At 38.5% G+C, this 18,749-nt stretch overlaps 1 protein-coding gene across 2 annotated transcripts in view; it reads right to left on the reverse strand.

Annotated features, from left to right (window-relative positions):
• LOC140170227 (alkaline phosphatase-like) overlaps positions 1 to 12,491 on the reverse strand; it is a 43,572-nt gene extending 31,081 nt beyond the window's left edge. For both annotated transcript variants that reach the window (XM_072193561.1, XM_072193562.1), the window contains exons 1-4: positions 12,369 to 12,491; positions 3,851 to 4,114; positions 2,807 to 3,033; positions 141 to 315 (exon numbers count right to left, since the gene is read on the reverse strand). In XM_072193561.1, coding sequence (XP_072049662.1) covers positions 141 to 315; positions 2,807 to 3,033; positions 3,851 to 4,114; positions 12,369 to 12,438 — 736 coding nt within the window. In that variant the 5' untranslated portion in view covers positions 12,439 to 12,491. The remainder of the gene's footprint in view (positions 1 to 140; positions 316 to 2,806; positions 3,034 to 3,850; positions 4,115 to 12,368) is intronic.
• Positions 12,492 to 18,749: the final 6,258 nt, after the last annotated feature.

Raw genomic sequence — 18,749 nt, forward strand, 5'->3', positions numbered from 1 at the left:
TATTTTTAATTGTAACATTATTAGAATAATAAAAAAATAAATAATAATTAGAGTAATTTTCCCGAAATGTCAGAGGTCAAAGTGTCCTTATAGTGCTTTCAAAAACCGGAAGTCACAATGGCGATTGGGCTTATTCTTACCGGCATTGACGAAATCGTCTAATATACTGTAGACCGTTGCCTCCTCTTCAGTGCTGCAATCCTTGTATATAACGTTACTGTCAACACCGAGAGTGTTCTGAGCTGTCTTGACTCCACTAAATAGAGCCGTTGCTGCGGAAGCTGTATCAGGAACTTGATTATCGAAGTTGTATGTCTGTTCAATGCAAAACAAAACAAAAATCATTGTAGTATTCAAAGGAATTTGATTACTTACTATGAGACAGGAGCCACTTTAACGCGAATGACTATACCCGTATAATACGGGTATATTCCCCCAGCAGAGTTTGGACCGTAATAAACATACATAAAAGACACCTAAATTGCTCATTCCTCATATTTCTGGGGGTTCAAGCTTGATTTTAACCGTTCGCAGCTCCGAAAGATCCACTTGCCTCTACCTAAATAATACCTAAACGCCGTCAGCTCCCAAAGACCTACGAAAATCCGAAATTCGGGAAAGCAAATGAGAATATCGAATGTTTTAACAAGTCGGAAATCACTGAGCAAATTGGTGAAACTTTTTAGAGCAACATTAGCAAAGCCCATACATTTTGCAAAACAAGTAACCGACTATCCGGGACGAGTGCATGACCAGTGGCATTCGACAATATTTATAAATACGTATTTAGAAATACGCACGTGACCCATGGGCACGACATACCAAGACAAGCAAGCGTAACCTAATCCTCATGCATTGACCACTATACATAAAAGGCTAGGAACTCTGTAGATAAATATCATCAATTTAAAGTATTAATTGAATAGTAAAATTATTACACATTGCGGATTCCGAATTTGTAATATGTTATCAAAAACAACATTTTGAAAGTATTTGACGACGGATAAAAATATTCAACGACGGAAACGTTTACAATATAATCACAAAGTTGAACAGAATAAAACAAATGTTGCACAGTAGTCTCATGTTGTTCCCCCTTTACATTTAAATGTATAGGAAGACCACCCGCTATGTACAATGTCACTTTGAGACTTACTGTTTACAAGCTGTTATGGCAGCGCGGAGGTGGTTTATAAAAAAAAACGTATTTATAAATATAGTCATAGCATACTAATGACAATCATGCCAATTATTAAAAAAACAAAATCTTAAAAATCCAATACAAAACTCAAGTTGCCATGGTTACGTAAAAGAAAAAGTATGAAATTCTAGCCAGGTCGCTGATCATAGATATATTGAGTACATAACATAAAAACGTCATTTCAACAAGTCCTTAATCGGCATTGGAAGTTTGCAATGCATTGTAGGACAGTTTTTGCAGTTTTAAGACACTTTGTCCTTTGACCTTTCAGAAAATTCAGAAATATTGGGTTTTTGTACGTACAAAATATAATCTAAAATGTTTTACAATAATTGAAACAAATATAAAAAATATTAGTATTTTATAAATTAATTATTTGATATTGTTAATGATCAACATTATGACAATAATAAGAATATTAATAATAATTATGTCAATTTTCCCGATATATCAGAGGTCAAAGTGTCCCAAAACTGCTCTCAAAAACCGGAAGTTAGAATGGCGATTGGGTTTATTATAATTAATGTTTCTCTATACAAAGTAACAATTCCCAGTAGGCACAACTTTCGCACAAGTTGACAAATCAACGTTAACGTATCAACGCGCAGATCATAAACCTGATTTCAACTTATTCAAATGTGGTTGAAACCATATCAATCTTTAAACTCGCGGGTGTCGACTGCAGACGACAAGTTTTTATTTATTTTTTAAATTCAAAAATTTCAGAAATGTGAATTTTCATGACCATATTTGGAATCAGCATGTAAAATGCATTAAAATGGGTACAAACAAGCCTAGTATTGGTTCAGTGGTTCTTGAGATAGCTCTTGGTATTTTGAGAAAATATCTAAAAACTGGGGACTTCTTATGTTGAAGCCTATGGCTAGCATGCAGAGTATTAACACAACTCAGACCAGTTTTAAATACATTTCAGCGTGACATTTTGACAAAATATGATAAGATGCGGTTCAAATTTGGCCGACATCAGGTTCAAAATGCAGACGCGTATCCATTCGACGTCGAGTCGATGTTACGCAAACTTTAAAATCCGACCATCATTTCAATCGTTGAAATTGCGATGTCGAGTCAGCATGAATTTATCGTTGATATAATTATCAAACTGTACCCGGGACACTCAATATTAGATGAGCATTATGTGCACTCCCGTATACCCCCTGTTTTTTGCCCGTTTGAACACCAAAGCCCCCATATTTTTCTGGTTTTCTCAAAGACCCCATCTCCACCCAAAAACCACATGGTTTCTTTCTACAATCAAAAGACCGATTTTTTATAATATACCCCAGAAAAAGATCCTAAAGGCATCATTTATTACCATTTCCCTCCAACAGACCCCATTCTCAGGATCTAACCTCGAAGGAATTGTCAGTATCTGCCACAAAAGACCCTAAGTTTCTGGCATATATCCGCAGAAGACCCTGATTTTTTTTTTTTTTTGCATCTGCCTGCGAAAGAAATTTTTAACACTTGTCTCCGAAGACCCTTATTTTTCACACAATGTTTAACCCAAAAGATCCCCATGTAAAAAGTTACAACCTCACATGCATGTCACCTTACTATAGTGAAGTCCTGGCATGTAGTATTTACCTTAAGCATTCCAAGATATGGAAGAGTTTCGAAGGTCAGTTGACCATCAACACCGGCTTTCAAGATCCGCGCTGCAGTAGCGGTAGTCGTGTCCAATCCATCACCGACCATTATCACCACATTCTTGGCAATGTTGATGTTGAGACGGTCGTTAGCTTTAAGAGCTGCTTGGATTTCCTCTCGGGCTTGTGTACTCCAATATGCAGCGTCTTCAGTTGTGATTTCATCTTAAGGCAAAAGAATGGGTGAGAAGTTGGAATCAAGTCGCGAAGTTGTGTAGCGTGATTATAAGCATGGACCGTAATTTCTTGTTCCTGTGTTTGTTTAATATGATATGCTCGCCTTTTTAATATTTAATTGTGTAATTTAGTAATGTCCGCTTTATTAAAAAGATGCTTGAATGTCGATATTTTACAGACCTCGAAATAAACTTTACAAATTTAATGATAATGTGTATGTAGCTTGGAGGAAAAGCCTTCCAACATTTGAAAATGTTGACATTCCGTATTGAAGATTTTTTAATCTTTGGACAGCCATAGTGTTAGTGTCTATGATTTATTAACAAATTACAAAATATAAATGATGGCTGATTTTATGATATACAATTTTATTCCGTATTGAAGATATACATTTTCCCCCAAAAGACCTAAAAATTTAGGTTAAAACTATCAATTTTAATAATTTGCCATATTAAAATTTTGTATTAGGCTATATCGCGAATTTAAAAAAAATCGAAATTATTTGATATCAGAAGGACATTCCTCGTATTTAGAATGCAATGATGTATCTGATGTGCTCTCATGTCCCACAAAAAATACTGTACAAACGTTACTATCCGACATCTTAAAACTTTTAACCATTTCGTTGGTTAATTCTGCTTTACACAACACGGGGTTGGTTTAATAAAACTGTGAATCATTTGTTGGTTAACTGCATGCAGTGCCGATATTCAAGGAGCTGTAAGCTTACTTAAAGCTATACTGAACAGCAATGTCTTCCAGGGAGTGTGTGGATTTCAACTGGAATGGTCAAATAGAGACTTACCAGTTTTGCAGGTCTTATTCACAGGACCTACGGGACAGTATGCCCATCGAGTTTCAGGATCTGTAGTGTAACACCAAGGTCCAATGGGTTCATCATCCGGATTACGACAGTAGTTGTGTTCGCCAAGACCAGTGTCCGGGTAGTTTTCTGGTGTACGGTCGTGTTCGTGGGGTTCTTGTTCTGTCCAGGATTGACATTCCGTGCCATGTATGGTTTGACTAACTGTACCACGATATTCACGTCCAAGTGAATCAGAGTAGCATTCTGAGCAATAGAAAAAACAATCAAAAATCAAATAAAAAATAAATACAAAGAATTGTCCAGGCTCCTAAGGTGACTGCGCTGGTGCTCTACCAATGAATGACTTCCCTATGATAAAAACTGACTAATTGTGGAGTCATTGTGATCCTAGATATGGCAAATGACAACGTGAAACTACTTTATTCACATCTTCTACTTCACACGTTCAAAGAGGCATTATAATGGAGTGCTCATCTGTATAAGGGTGAAATAAGGCTCCGAAGGTGACTGCGCTGGTGCTCTACCAATGAATTACTTCTCTATTCTAATGTCTTGTCTTTTTCAGTTTGTCTGTTCAACCGCAGACCCTTGAATGTTTTCATTTTTTGTACTGTTTGCCGGCAACCCGCACCCCACGAGCTTGCTCCGCGCGTGTTGCCCACAACTCCTTTCAGGTTTTTCATTGATGCCACTTCGTTATTTCTTATCTCAGACTCACTTTTGTCCTGTCTCTTCCCCAATCACATGGTTGTTTGTTCTACCGTGATCGCATTCGACTGTCAACAGTGGGCTTGTGATCGGATAGACTATTTGCTTAAATATTTTTGTATGATATTGTTTCGCTAATTCTGGCATTTGTCATTATATCATGTATTATATTGAAGTTGTGAAATAAATGTTTCTTGAATTGAATTGAAGGCTACAGTCCCGGCTAAAGTAGAGGAAAAGAGTAGCATTCTGATGCTGTATGCAAAAACAAACCAACAAATAAACAAAATAAGTAAATGGAAATCGACACTCCAATAATCCCGGATTTGACTTCACTTTGCAATAGTAATCACCGTGGTCTTTACGCCACTAATCATACCTGGACCCCCGTAAAAATAATTGTTTTACAAAGACCACTGTAAAAAATTATTATGAACGGCCGTTTCAAGAGCATGCATGCTTCAAATCTTATCTTATGCAACTTTCAAACAATGGTTCTATGACATGTAACATGATTAGTTACCCTAACAATGGGTTTACACTATTTTTAATGTATTGTCCTGGAAAAATTGTTTATAAATTGCGTAAAAGTGAAGGATAAGTCATACATGTTGTCTTTTGGTATTTTTCAAATGAAAATTTGCCAAAAACGAAGGATACAGCAGTATTGACGAAGTTGAAGGCCCATTCAAATACATGTAGCTAATACTGTCAATAAATTACCTATTCATATAAATGCCTTATTTTGTCTTGAATACACGGTTTTCGGCTGAACCACAATTAGGCTATGTTAGCACATTCTATGACAATGAAAAAGGTCCTAAAAATTGAATTTTGATGATTTATAAGATCGTCCGGATGAAAAAATCACTAAATGGGCCTAACTAGTGTATAAAGTCGACGACCCTTTCATTTGTAAATAGTACCCTTACAACACTTTAGGTGACTCTAAATGAATGTATATGAAGTTTGCTTCCAAAAGGAATGAATATGTTTGTAACTCTAGCTTATTTTATCACTATTTTCAACATAAGATTTTGCCAGTGGCGGCGCAACGGGGGAGGAAATTTCCCCCCTCCCCAAAATATTTTTCTCCCCCCAATTTGCACCTCTCTCCCACTTTTAATTTCTACTTTTTTCGGCAATTTTGTAGAAAATTTGTCGATTTTGCCCACCACCCTGAAATTCACTCCCCCATGCTCCCCGAAAAAAAATCATGGTGCCGCCACTGATATTGTCCCCTAAAAATTCTCAAATGCAAAGTTTTAAAATGGCTGCCATTGGATTTAGTGCCTTTTGGAACACAAATAATAATTTTATTATATATTTATTTATTTTCTTCTTCGCACGTGGGAGGTTAAAGAGATTTGCAATTATTTTTTAAGATAGTTGTTATATAACTATTCTAGTGGTCCAATGTTATTAGATTGGCAAGGTTACTGCTACTCTTAGGAATATCTTCAAATGAATTTTACTTTACACAAAGCAGCCATTGGAGTTAATGCCTTTTGGAACCAAACTCTTCATATAGAAATGTATTGATAATCTTACTGTCAAAACAAGTTCATAAATTTGATTAATAATCTTGAATAATTGTTTGCAACGTATTCACCAATTTTGTCCCCACCAAATTTTCTTTTCAAGTTGACTGACTCGCATACAAATCTGGGGTCAGTTCAAAGTCATGCTGTGAATTCATATCTTATCCATTTTAGTCGTGATAATGGATATAATCACCCTACCGTAACACGCATTACCAAGGTGGATGCTTGGTAGCTGTAAAATACAAACAACCTATTTCAAATAAAAAATACTATAAAGCTGTAACAATTTGGACCCACTGAATCAAAAAAAAATGGTAGACACCAAGCTTCACACTAAAAAAACAATCATAATAAATACAATCATATACATTTATTTCGCACTGAAAAGAGCGCAGTGAGTTGTAATGAAATGAATTTGAAGATTATATAAAATACTAACATGTATGATGTACTTTAATTTTTGATCTAACATGGTTATCTGGTTTGGCTGTTTTCAATCGAATGTAATATTGGGGGGAGAGTGGGCAGGCCCGGATTTACCATTGGCCCAGATGGGCTAGGGCAAAGGGCCTCCAAAACTTGGGACCACGAAATTACCCTGTGCATCTTCCTCTTAAGCTCCAAATTTTTGCCTGGCTCAGGGCCCCCCTAAAGATAAATTCGAGCCTGGGATGGGCACTTCAATATTAGAGTGTGACGCGTTATGCTGAAATGACGTGACATGAAGCTAAATTAATTGAAACGCACACGTAAACGATACACGAATCCGTATAATTTATAAAGGTATGAATTATTTTTTTCAGGGCCGCCGCGCCGGCAAGACATTGTTAGCAACGAATATGAACATTATTTTCAAAAAAACTTGTCTTTATCCCCGTCTTAAAATTTACAAGGATACAATCATGTAATTTCGTCACCCAAAACGCAAGATCAAGCTATCAATATTTTGATGCAAATTGTGATTGTCTATGTGTAAAGCCTAGACTAATTTACCATTGCGGCACCATCTAGTCATGCCCGGGGCTAGTCATGATCTGATATTAAATCCGACGAACCGGCAGTGTGACTTTCAGCTGACCAATCCACCTCTGAATGTTTTGATCTGTAGCCCAATGCCTCAGGATAGAGAGGAGTCAACAATGATTTGTCTTGATATCAGCAAAGCCGTCAAGAGGGTGTGTTACCTCTGGCCTTCTAGCACAGTTGTCTACCCAGCAGCTACATAATTAGACATTTAAGGGGTACTACACCCCTGGCCAATTTTGTGCCTATTTTTGTATTTTTCTCAAAAATTATAGCGCATTGGTGACAAGTAAGATATGTTTGTGATAGGGGCAAGGACTACAACTACTGCACTGAAAATTCAGCAACTCAAGGAAAGTAGTTATTGATTTATTGATCAAATATTGGTTTTCCCTCATTTTTGACTGTAACTCCACAACTGTTGTCTGTGCTGAAATAAATTTTCCAGTGCATTAGTTGCAGTCCTTGCCCCTATAATATACATATCTTACTTGTCAACAATGCGCTATATTTTTTGAGAAAAATGCAAAAATAGGCACAAAATTGGGCAGGGGTGTAGTACCCCCTTAAGGTTATTTGATCGCTCTTTAAAAGTCACATTAATCGAGAAGGCATCTGCAAGTGTTTCTCAGGGATCCATCCTTGTTCCTCTTCTGTTCATCATCTTCATAACATTATACGCTCGGACTTGCGGCAATTCTAGAAATTGTACATGATCATCACCATAGCTTTATCATCTACAAATTGCATTATTGTTCCTATGTAAGGGCACGGTGGCTCAGTGGTTACGGCCTTGGACTCATAATCTCAGAGCTTGCTTGACGTGCGTGGGTTCGAGTCCCCGTCCCGCCACCGTGTTGCACCGTGTTGCGCCCTTGGGCAAGGCGCTTTATCACGCTTGCCTCACCCCACCCAGGTGCAATGGGAAGCTGTTAGGGGTAGTCACAGTCGTTGTACTGATGAACCCTGCGCCATTTGTAGACAGCAAATGTGGTTCCGACATATTCTAATAACGGCGGAATAAATGTAAAGCGCTTTGAGGCTGTTTACGGCATAAAGCGCTATATAAATATCTACATTTATTTTATTTTTTTAATTGCCGGGGTAATTGCTTGGATGCCACCAAAATATGATTTCAAGTTTGACATTTCACTAGTTAAATTCAAGGAAAAAGTGAACACAAAAGCCAAAAGCGTATGATGGCAGTCCTATACTATAACGCACGACAAAATTGATAAGGCAGGACAAAATTAATGCTAATTTACTTTAAAAAATTATAAAGAGAGTGAATTCGGGCCAAATTCAGTGACAAGGGCATTGTTTGCATATTATTTGCATCAGAGTTTATCTTGCTTTATGGGTGTCGAAATTAAATGACTGTATCCTTGTAGATAATGAGACAGGGATGAAGACACCTACTTTCATGCACTTATATATCGTCACTCTGCGATATATGCCTAACTCATTTTTCGTATTTTTTTTTCATTTCTGATTATTTCTTTTAATTTGTCTTATCATTTATTCTTGTGTAAAGATTGGTGAATAAATATGTTTAAATGCATACTTGAACCATATTTTATACTTTTTTGAATTAATATGTTTAAATGCATACTTGAACCATATTTTATAATTGTTTTCAAAATTACAAAAAAATAAGGTACGCAATAAAAGCAAAGTGACGATACATACCGACATCGCCCGGTTAATAATTACATTATACAGCCAGAGACACTGAAATGAATACCCGGGATCGATACACGTGAATGTGCTATGCACGATTGATATCCAGACGATAAATCTTTGGATACCGGGATAGAAAATGATGAATATCTCCCGTAAATGATTTCGTCTAAAGAAACCAGATGTGGTTCCTTGCACTTGAATATATATGTTCAACGGATATGATAGTCGTTAGCTTGCGTCTTGAGAAAGAAGCGTGCGTCCTGAACTCAAAAATTGACAAAAAATATTCTGATTTTCTGATGTGAGCACTCACTCACATGGCGTATACATGTTCACCCCCACACAGAGGTCACACACAGCGTAGTGTGAGCACCCCCTCACATGGCATATACAAGCTCACTTACACAGAGAAATCAATTACCCGGCTATTGTCAGTAGCCTTAGTCGGGATGTCCCTCGGCTCATTATGCGTCTCAAAGGTCGGAACAAAATGGCCATGCGTGGCTGTGGATTCAACCTACCATGACGATTTCTGCCATGAATATATCGGGCGATGACACTGTGCGATATGGGTTCATGAATCATTTACTATGCATGTACGTTTGACATTCATCATGTTCATTGCACCGTAACTCGTCAACTGCTAACAGTTTTACACTAACGTGGCCGTCTCTGTTCTGATACCTCAGACGATAATCAGCTGATACAACAATTTAATTGTGATTATCAATATTCTGGACTGAATTTACTGGTTTGAACTGAGAAATAGATTACAGGGGGTGTGGTGTGGGGTATATATGAGAATCCCGATAACTTAATTTCTTGTTATACAACCATAATGGGACACAATACCACTAACCCTTAGGTTTAAGTTTAGCGAATTGCCGCCCATCATGGCTGCAAAAAAAATAAATACGCATCCGGATAGCCAATGAGCCCTTGAACTTCAGCCTGGACTAGGGCCCTGAAAAAGGTAAATATATTAAGTATCTCACCAATGTGAATATGTGTCGTATTGAGTGATCGATCAGCTTGGTTCAGAGATTCAAGACCGAGTTAAAGGCCCAGCGAAAGTGTAAAAAACATGTGCGTAAGTAAAATTGTTTAAAAGGGAAGGATAAGCCATGGCAAAAACGATGGAAACAGTATTGGCAAAGCTGTAGCCCTATTCAATTCAAATGCATGTAGCTAATTTCTCTACTTTAGGGTCAGTCCATATCAAAACAGATTGAGTGTACACCCACCCTCTTGGATTTTGCTCTCCTTTGGCTCAGGGGTACCTTTCATGGATCCCTAGGTGAGGTCACAAGAAAAAAATTCATATTCCATTTCGTTTGCGAATGGCGGACAATCAAAGTTTGGCGACCTCGACCAAAATTGGGAATTTAAGGGGTCCAAATGACAAAGTGCTCTCTTTGAGGGCACTTTCTTCTTAATTGAATCAGTTGTGATCCTCTTTTTGAATGTGGTCACTCACTGGCTGTGTCTGAAATACCTAATGCCAAAAAGATAGATTTCGGAATTTCGTTGGGATTTCAGAGGGGTCAAAATCAGCACTTCGTACTGTTCAATCAAATTATCTTGATTTTGAAGGACCCATGATAATGTCACAGTGCACTTATAGGTCATAATTATGTTCAGAATGGATTAACCATATGCCAATGTCTATGAGCAATTCAAAAAAGAGAAATTTCTAGACCCCTACAGAATTTTAGGCCACCCCTAAAGTGGTTCAGCCACAAATGGCACTTAAAATCGGCAAATTTTGACCCCTAATAACTTTAGGTGTACACCAGATATGAATTTCTAGTCTTTTGCATCTGAAAGAATGTAGTTTAATGTTACTAGGAACATAAGATTTGTTTTGTATTTTTGTGTTTTAGTATTAAGTTGACGCTTTCAAAAATAGTCATTTTTGCCTAACATACCATGCATACAGGATACGGTACAAAATGCCAATTTTAGTATGATATTTTTTATATTTTTGATCACTTTATAGCCATTTGTATTATTTATCCTGATATTTCAAGTTGCTCTTGAGTCAAGTAATAAGAAAAACTACTTTCTAATCCTCTGTATGGATTTTTAAGGGGTCAAAAATGCACTTCCTGGCAATGATGCACATGCAAAGTACAGGTTATGGGGTCAAATTTTCAGAATGCTCCCAATTATGTCAAGTAATATATCAAATCACTCGTATGGTCATGAGGATTCCAAAAATGTATAGTTTGGTATGTGTCAGACCTTTCAGGAGGGCACTATGACGAAAAATGTTCATAGGTCAACGACCTTTTTGAATTCTGACCATAGTTAACAACGTCTGATTTTGGTAATTTTGGTGTCTAATTATATATGTTTTCTTGCATGAGAAATACAACTAAGCAAATTAAAAAACTATACAAGGAACCGATGACCCTCTTTTGCAATATGTCTGCCAAAAGCGTCCATATTGTAATAAGGAGGTCATTGGTTCCTTGTACAGTTTTTAAGTTGCGTAGTTGTATTCTCATGCAAGAAAACATAATTAGACACCAAAATCAAACGTTGTTAACTATGTAATAACAGGATAAATAAGACAATGATCAAAAATAGAAAAAAGGGTATGTTGAAATTGACATTTTGTACCCATAACCTGTACATTATTAGTCAAAATTGGGATTTTTGGGACCATCAACTTAGTATCAAAACACAAAAATACAAAACAAATCTTATGTTCCTAGTGACATTAGACTACATTCTTTCAGATGCAAAAGACTAGAAATTCATATCTGGTGTACACCTAAAGTTATTAGGTGTCAAAATTTGCCGATTTTAAGCGCCATATGTGGCTGAACCACTTTAGGGGGGCCTAAAATTCTGTAGGGGGTCTAGAAATTTCTCTTTTTTTAAATTGCTCATAGACATTGGCACATGGTTAATCCATTCTGAACATAATTAGGACCTATAAGTGCACTGTGACATTATCATTGGTCCTTCAAAATCAAAGATAATTTGATTGAACAGTACGAAGTGCTGATTTTGACCCTCTCTGAAATCCCAACGAAATTCCGAAATCAATCTTTTTTGGCATTAGGCATTTCAGACACAGCCAGTGAGTGACCACATTCAAAAAGAGGGTCACAACTGATTTAATTAAGAAGAAAATGCCTCTCAAAGAGAGCGCTTTGTCATTTGGACACCTTAAATTCCCAATGTTGGTCAAGGTCGCCAAACTTTGATTGCCCGCCATTCGCAAACGAAATGGAATTTGAATTTTTTCTTGTGACCTCACCTAGGGATCCATGAAAGGTACCCCTGAGCCAAAGGAGAGCAAAATCCAAGAGGGTGGGTGTACACTCAATCTGTTTTGATATGGACTGACCCTTTAAGTTTAGATTATGCAATTTCATGTAAAAGATTTGTCTTCAATACACGGCTTTCGCATTAGCCACTAGCAGGCCATGTTAGCACATTCTGTGTAAAAACTGAATTTGGATGATTTTTACGATTTTCCGAACAGGCCTTTAAACAAAAGTCGATAATTGGTATCAACGTCTTACCCTCTCCAGTGGCGTAGCCCACTCCTAACATCACCATCACTCCACATACCATCCAGCAGATAGACTTCATTTTGCCAACTGAACTCGTTCCGTCCCATCTGCGTGACTGATCTGTATGGCGGAATCCGTCCGGGGGTATTCACTCATGAAAGTGTTTTGGTCACTGGCCCTAAAGAAATCGTTTGTGATTTATTGGTGTATTATCCTGCCACCTTAAAGTGCTGTTCTCCTGCCTTTTTTGCGTAAACAAACATAAAACATGTCACATGGAGGGATTCTCGTGGACAATATGAATGTAATAATTTGTTCAGTTTATTGGTATTACTGAACCCTAAAACAGAGGATGATTTAAGGACTTCCCATCATTCACTGTAAAAGTGTTATCACCAGAGTTTCAACTGTCACTAAATTTACTTTTCAAATCCGATTGAATTCTGTGCAAAAGATATTGCTTTCAGTTTATCTTGTTAGAATCATATTGGTCTACTTAATTTTATGCAACACAATTGTGAATATAATGCTAAAATAATGTTTGAGTGCGTACTATATCTTTGACCCACTGATTTTCTGACAGTATGCATACACTCGTATTTTTACCGCAGAGTCCGTCCCCGGCCAAAAACAAACATGCAGGGCTAGGTAGAAACTCACAAAAATGGACACGCCACACGCCCACGCAACGGAAATTAAACAAAAGTGTAAAATCATCAACACTAAGTTTTCCAAGGTCACCGCGACCGTGACACTCTTGTCTGAAAGCTTTTGATCCTATTGATCTGCAGGTACCCCATTCATTATGTTCATGTTGCCATTTTAATCACTCCTGCCTTGTTGCACTCTTTTGTTTCTCGCACTTTGTAGAGGTCAAAACCCTCGTCATCCTTTTGGTGTCTGATGCACCGTAGAATTGTACGACCCCTGATTTATCATGTTTATCTGCAGTAAAAATATTCATTATATTTGAATAACAGGATTAAAATTAAATGTCACGTTTGCTACATGGCTAGTATTAGTAGATTTGCTAAGGGGTGAAAATTGGTGAACACTGCATTTTTAGCACAAAGATCCCACTTGGCATGGATGCTCCTCGTGCCAAGAGGAAAAGATTAATCTCTATGCATAAACCACATAATTGGCATATATTATGCTAATTAGTACCCAAAATATGGTATTTTCTAACTTTTGGACCATTTCGTCTACAAACACACGTAAACAGTTGAAATTGGCTTTATTTTGGGTAAGGAATTATTTGTTGGGGTTATTTTGAAACCCATGGCCATTTGAATCTCAAATCCAAAATGGCCGTTGGTCGCCATCTTTAAAATAGGCGATTTTACAATTTTTTACTTGTGGCATATCAAATAATACTAATTTGCGGCTGGGAAACTTATCTCTGGCACTGTTTGTGTGATAGGAGGTAAATTTGAAAAGGTTACAAGGTGTTTTTTCCTTTTTTTTTTTTAACAACAAACGTTATTTGATTTAAAATGAACAGTATGGATACACGTGACTGGAATGTGTGTTTTAGTTTTCAGTCGGTTAGAGATGAACCAATTACGGATCCCGCATCATCTGTAAAAGTATGTGGCTTTTTATTATTTAAACAAATAGAAGCTTCTTACACAGATCTGCTGAAATTTTTTTTGGATATCAGTGAGTATGGTGATTTGCCCAGCTTTGTAGTAGAAGATGATACGTCTGCACGTCTGGTTGTGGTGGTGGTGGTGCGAGCGGTGCATTAGTAGAGTTAATGAAAACTATGAATACCGTATGGCATAAAAAATTCAGAAGGTGGATCGGGCAAGGAGAAAGGCTGAGAGGAGCCCGGAAAAGAGTGCACGGCGAAACAGCCCAGTGAAAACAAGGGGAATTAGATATGGCATGGTTTGTGAATCAAACCAAATGCAAAGGTACACAACCATCTCCATCCAAAGATGGAGATGCCAGTGTAGAGTGTGTGAGAGACTCATCGAGGTAAACACATCCATGAGCCTCCCACACACAAACAAAATTATACTCAACAGCAGAAATGTACATGGCATAACAAATCTGAACTCAAGTAATAGAGTATAGATGTCAATCATAGGTTAACACATTATGTGTCAAATGTTTAAAACCATAACAGCATATTCCTTACATCTCTAGGATTCAGAGAAAAGGTATAGTTTGACCTATGTGTGATCGACATACCATAACTGATACCATTCTTGAGTTCAACGCAAAAAGGTAATGACTTACTTTAGCCACACATGCGTCAAATTTTTACAAATGCTCCGATCTCAGCTAGGCCACTGTGTTGTACAAGCTGTATCAAAATTATTGCTATACTCATCCTGTTTTATTGATGGATTCGTCCTGAGCACATCAAAATTCAACATAAGATCCAAGTTCTTCTTAGCGTGTCCAAGCGCAGGGTCAAATGCGCCCAAGCCAATAGCTGACGCAGTGACGAGCAGAATCGTTGAATTCAGCTAGGTCCTCATGTGTGCAGTGTTGCTCCATCTGTGGACAGACCAGCAGGTGTTCCATGGTCTGTGGAACAGTTCCACACTCACAGGTATATAGTGTTTTGTCCTTCTGGTTGGTATCCCCATTCCTGCAAAGCGACCTTGCACCTTCCGACCCCTGATCTTAGTCTGTTGAGACACCGCCACTCAGGCAGCGTGGATTCAGCTCTAGGTGGTAGCTGCTCACTGGGTTGCAGTCCCATAGCTGGTGAATTGTCAGATCTCTTTTTCCACAGGGTGAGTCTTTCCGCTTCCTTGGAGACTGTCCCAAGAGGATGAACTTTGCTTAGGAAGCTTCCTCTGGATCTAAGGCGTTTGGGTGCAGCAGTCTGATTGAACATGGGGTGTTTCATATCAGTGGTCTGACGCTCATGCTCTTGCATGCTGGTCACTTGTCGACGTACATCTGGAGGGGCTATATCAGCTAACTTGTAGAGACTCTCCGTCGGTGTTGATCTGAGGCATCAAGTGATACGTCGACAGCATGCGTTGAGTGCTGGGTCCACCCTCTTGACATGAGTTGATCTTCCCCACACTGGGCAGTCATATTCAGCACTAGAGTAGCATAAGGCCAATGCTGTTGTTCTGAGAGTGTCTGGTCGAGCTCCCCGTCTGGATCCAGTGAGCTTGTTCAAAATGTTCTTTCGTGAACAAACTTTGCTCCTTGTCTTCTCAATGTGGGTCTTGTATGAGAGTGTGCGGTCGAGAGTGACTCCCAGATATACGGGTGTTTCACAGTGCTCCAGTGTGGTTCCAGACCAGGTCACCGTCAAGTGACGTTTAGCTTCACGGTCGCGGAGGTGGAAAGCACACAACTTTGTCTTGGATAGGTTGGCACGGAGGTAGTTTTCCTCATAGTATGGCGTGAGCTTATCCAGGGCTTTGGAGAGTCTCTGTTCCACAACAGTGAAGTCGGTGTGCTGTGCGCTGATGCCAAGATCATCTGCATATAAGAAGCGTTGGGTGTGTTCACTTCTCGGTTATCATTGGTGTATATATTGAACAAGAGAGGTGTGAAAACACTGCCTTGGGGTAGTCCATTCCTGAGTCTTCGCCACTCTTCACGGTTGTTTGATGATGGGATCATTTATTAATTTTTCAAACAAAACATGTACAACCAAATTTTAGGCTTAAACAGCTAAATGTGATATCATGCTAATGTATACAGATGCTTTTGAGTCATTCTCAACTTTAATTTCCCCTCTTTTACAAAATTATTCACTTTTATAGTATTTTTAAAGCTTTTTCGGATAAAAAATGTATCTATTAATGACAAAATTGGTGGCGCTATTTAGTAAATGACTCTTTCAAGCTTTTAATACAAATAATTCCTTTTATTGTTTGATAAAATATGTTTATAAAATTTACTTCTTGCTTGTTTTACCTATTCCAGCTGTTTTAATGGCAGTATTAATCACCTAACCCTTGCAAATAAAGAAATATGATTTAGGATAAATAGCGCCATCTATAGTTTGCATTTAGTTAATAATGAAACCAATTCTACATATATCAAACAACAGTGTCTTGTCTCCAAGCTGAACAAAGAACATCCTGTTGTCAAGCATGCATTCGATGAGCTCCGTCAGGTGGATATCTTTAGTTAGTCCCAGGATTTTCCTGAGGAGGCATATTCTATGACAGACTTCTCCGTAGTTCACTTGCCCATTTTGTATACTTTGGCTATTGCATTTAAGCATAAAACTCTGATTTGTATTAATTGTATGCAATTGATAGAATTTCACATCTGATCTTTTCAGTCACCGTACTCCCTCTGTTTACTAACTTCCCAAGTGGACTACTTACTTTGGGTTGCGGACACGGGACTCTATGGAGAGTTAGACCAATTTCTGGCCATGATGTAATCATCTTTAAATGGATCTGGCTTGTGATTGGTCGCCCAGATCTCGTTATGGTTTAAATCCTCCGAGCACGTGCCATTACCATTGATAACTACATCGTACACAACTATGCGGCGCTTTGTGTACTAGGTGCAGGAGCGCGTCTTGTACGTCCAGGCGTTGTGTCTGCGGTTAAATTGGATTGGTAAACAAGTATGATTGACAGTGTGTATTAGGGACTAAGACCCCGGTCAAAGTCCTGTTAAAAAGGCAATGTGCATAATCGATTTTTAACTCGGGCTTTCGCGATTAACAACCTGGTAGATTCTAAAATCAGAATTGTTCAGTATTGAAGTGCCATTATAATTATACCATTATAATATGCCTGCATTCAATAGTATAAGCCATTAAGCCTACGTATAGTTTAATATAATTATAATAAACTTTTTCATAACATTTATTAGTATTTTGATGTAATAGATTATAAGTATAATTTCGAGTTCAACTGAATGCGTTCATCATGATTAATAACCTATGTTTATTTATCAAATATCGACTATGGCATAGTCTAATTCTATGATTGACGGTATCGTAAACTGCTGACGAAAACAACTCCGGTTACCAATCCTTCCTCAAATCCATCCTCGATGTGCTGAGTAAGGTTGAGAACTTAGCTTATTGTTGACTTGCCAGGTCGGAAACTTGCTTGTTCTGGAATGAGTTGTTCATCTACCACAGGTGCCAGTCTATTGAGCAGGAGGCGTTCAAATAGCTTGTAGGTATGGCTGAGAAGCGATATTCGTCGATAACTCTTTGGGATGGATGGATCTTTCCTGGCTTCAGCAGACCGATGATATGAGACTTCTTCCAGATCTTAGGGAGTCTGTGGCTGCGACGACAGATGTTGTAAGAGCCATTTCTTTGCCTCTGGACCAAAGTTCTTCAGCTGCTCAGTTGCGATATTGTCAAGGCCAATTGCTTTCCCTGGTTAGAGTTTGGCGATTCCTGCTTTCAGCTCCTGCATAGTAAAGGGCTTGGTGAAGCCGGGGTCTACGCTGTATTTCACGCGGTCTAATTTGGTCTTCTTATGTTTCTTGCCACTTCTTCCATTCAGGAGCAGTTGGTGGGCAACCTGATTGGGTGTGACTTTGGGCTGCTGTGGGTTGCTGTAGGGTCACCTTGAAGTTTGCGGATGGTGGACCATGCTTTCTTGCTGTTACGGATCATTTCTGTTGACTCTATGAGGATATGCCAGGTCTTACTACACTCATGGGAGATGGATTCCATAACTGTCTCACCCTTTGCTGTTGTTTCCTCGGCGAAAGGTCAGCTTCAAACATGGTTACATACTCTTTGTATTCTTCTGCACATTCCTTGGAAAGGCATGGTATGTATTCCACCCTTCAGCCTCCTGGTATATGTCTACGAGAAGTCTTGGAAACTAGTTGGGCAAAGGTGTCATAGTTGTCTGGAGTTGGAGTAATTCTGGTCTAGCTCTTTTGTGAATCAGTTCCAGACTGCTTTCTTGTAATTGAAACGTCGCTGAAAATTAAAGGTACTATATTTGGTGAGATTACAGTGTTAACGTTGATACCAATTGGCCGGTGTTGTTTGGGGAACTGGATCCAAAACAATCTTGTTGTTGTTGTTGGTGACAATAGCTAGATCAGGGTTGTATCCTCTCTTCCAGCGGGCACTATGGAACGAAGGAGGAAGTTTGGAATCATGAATAAGGCTCAGCTGGTGTTTGTCTATCCATTCCTCAACTACAGCTCCATCGTTGTTGGTTTCTTTGTAACCCCATTGAGTGCGGTGGCTGTTGAAATCGACGGTGAAGATATGTGGCAGTGTTAGAAGTGAAGAGAGGGAACGTAAAGTCTTCTGCTGGCGGCTTGTTGTTATTGTTACATTACTGTGCTAAACGGTGACGACTTCAATGTCATTGTCATCAGACATCATAATGGCTTCAATCACAATACCTTCTTTCACAAATATCGCACTCTCGTATTGACGATGCGGTCTCTCAACGGCAAGGG

The sequence above is a fragment of the Amphiura filiformis genome, chromosome 14, assembly GCF_039555335.1.
Source record: "Amphiura filiformis chromosome 14, Afil_fr2py, whole genome shotgun sequence".
Taxonomy (NCBI): domain Eukaryota; kingdom Metazoa; phylum Echinodermata; class Ophiuroidea; order Amphilepidida; family Amphiuridae; genus Amphiura; species Amphiura filiformis.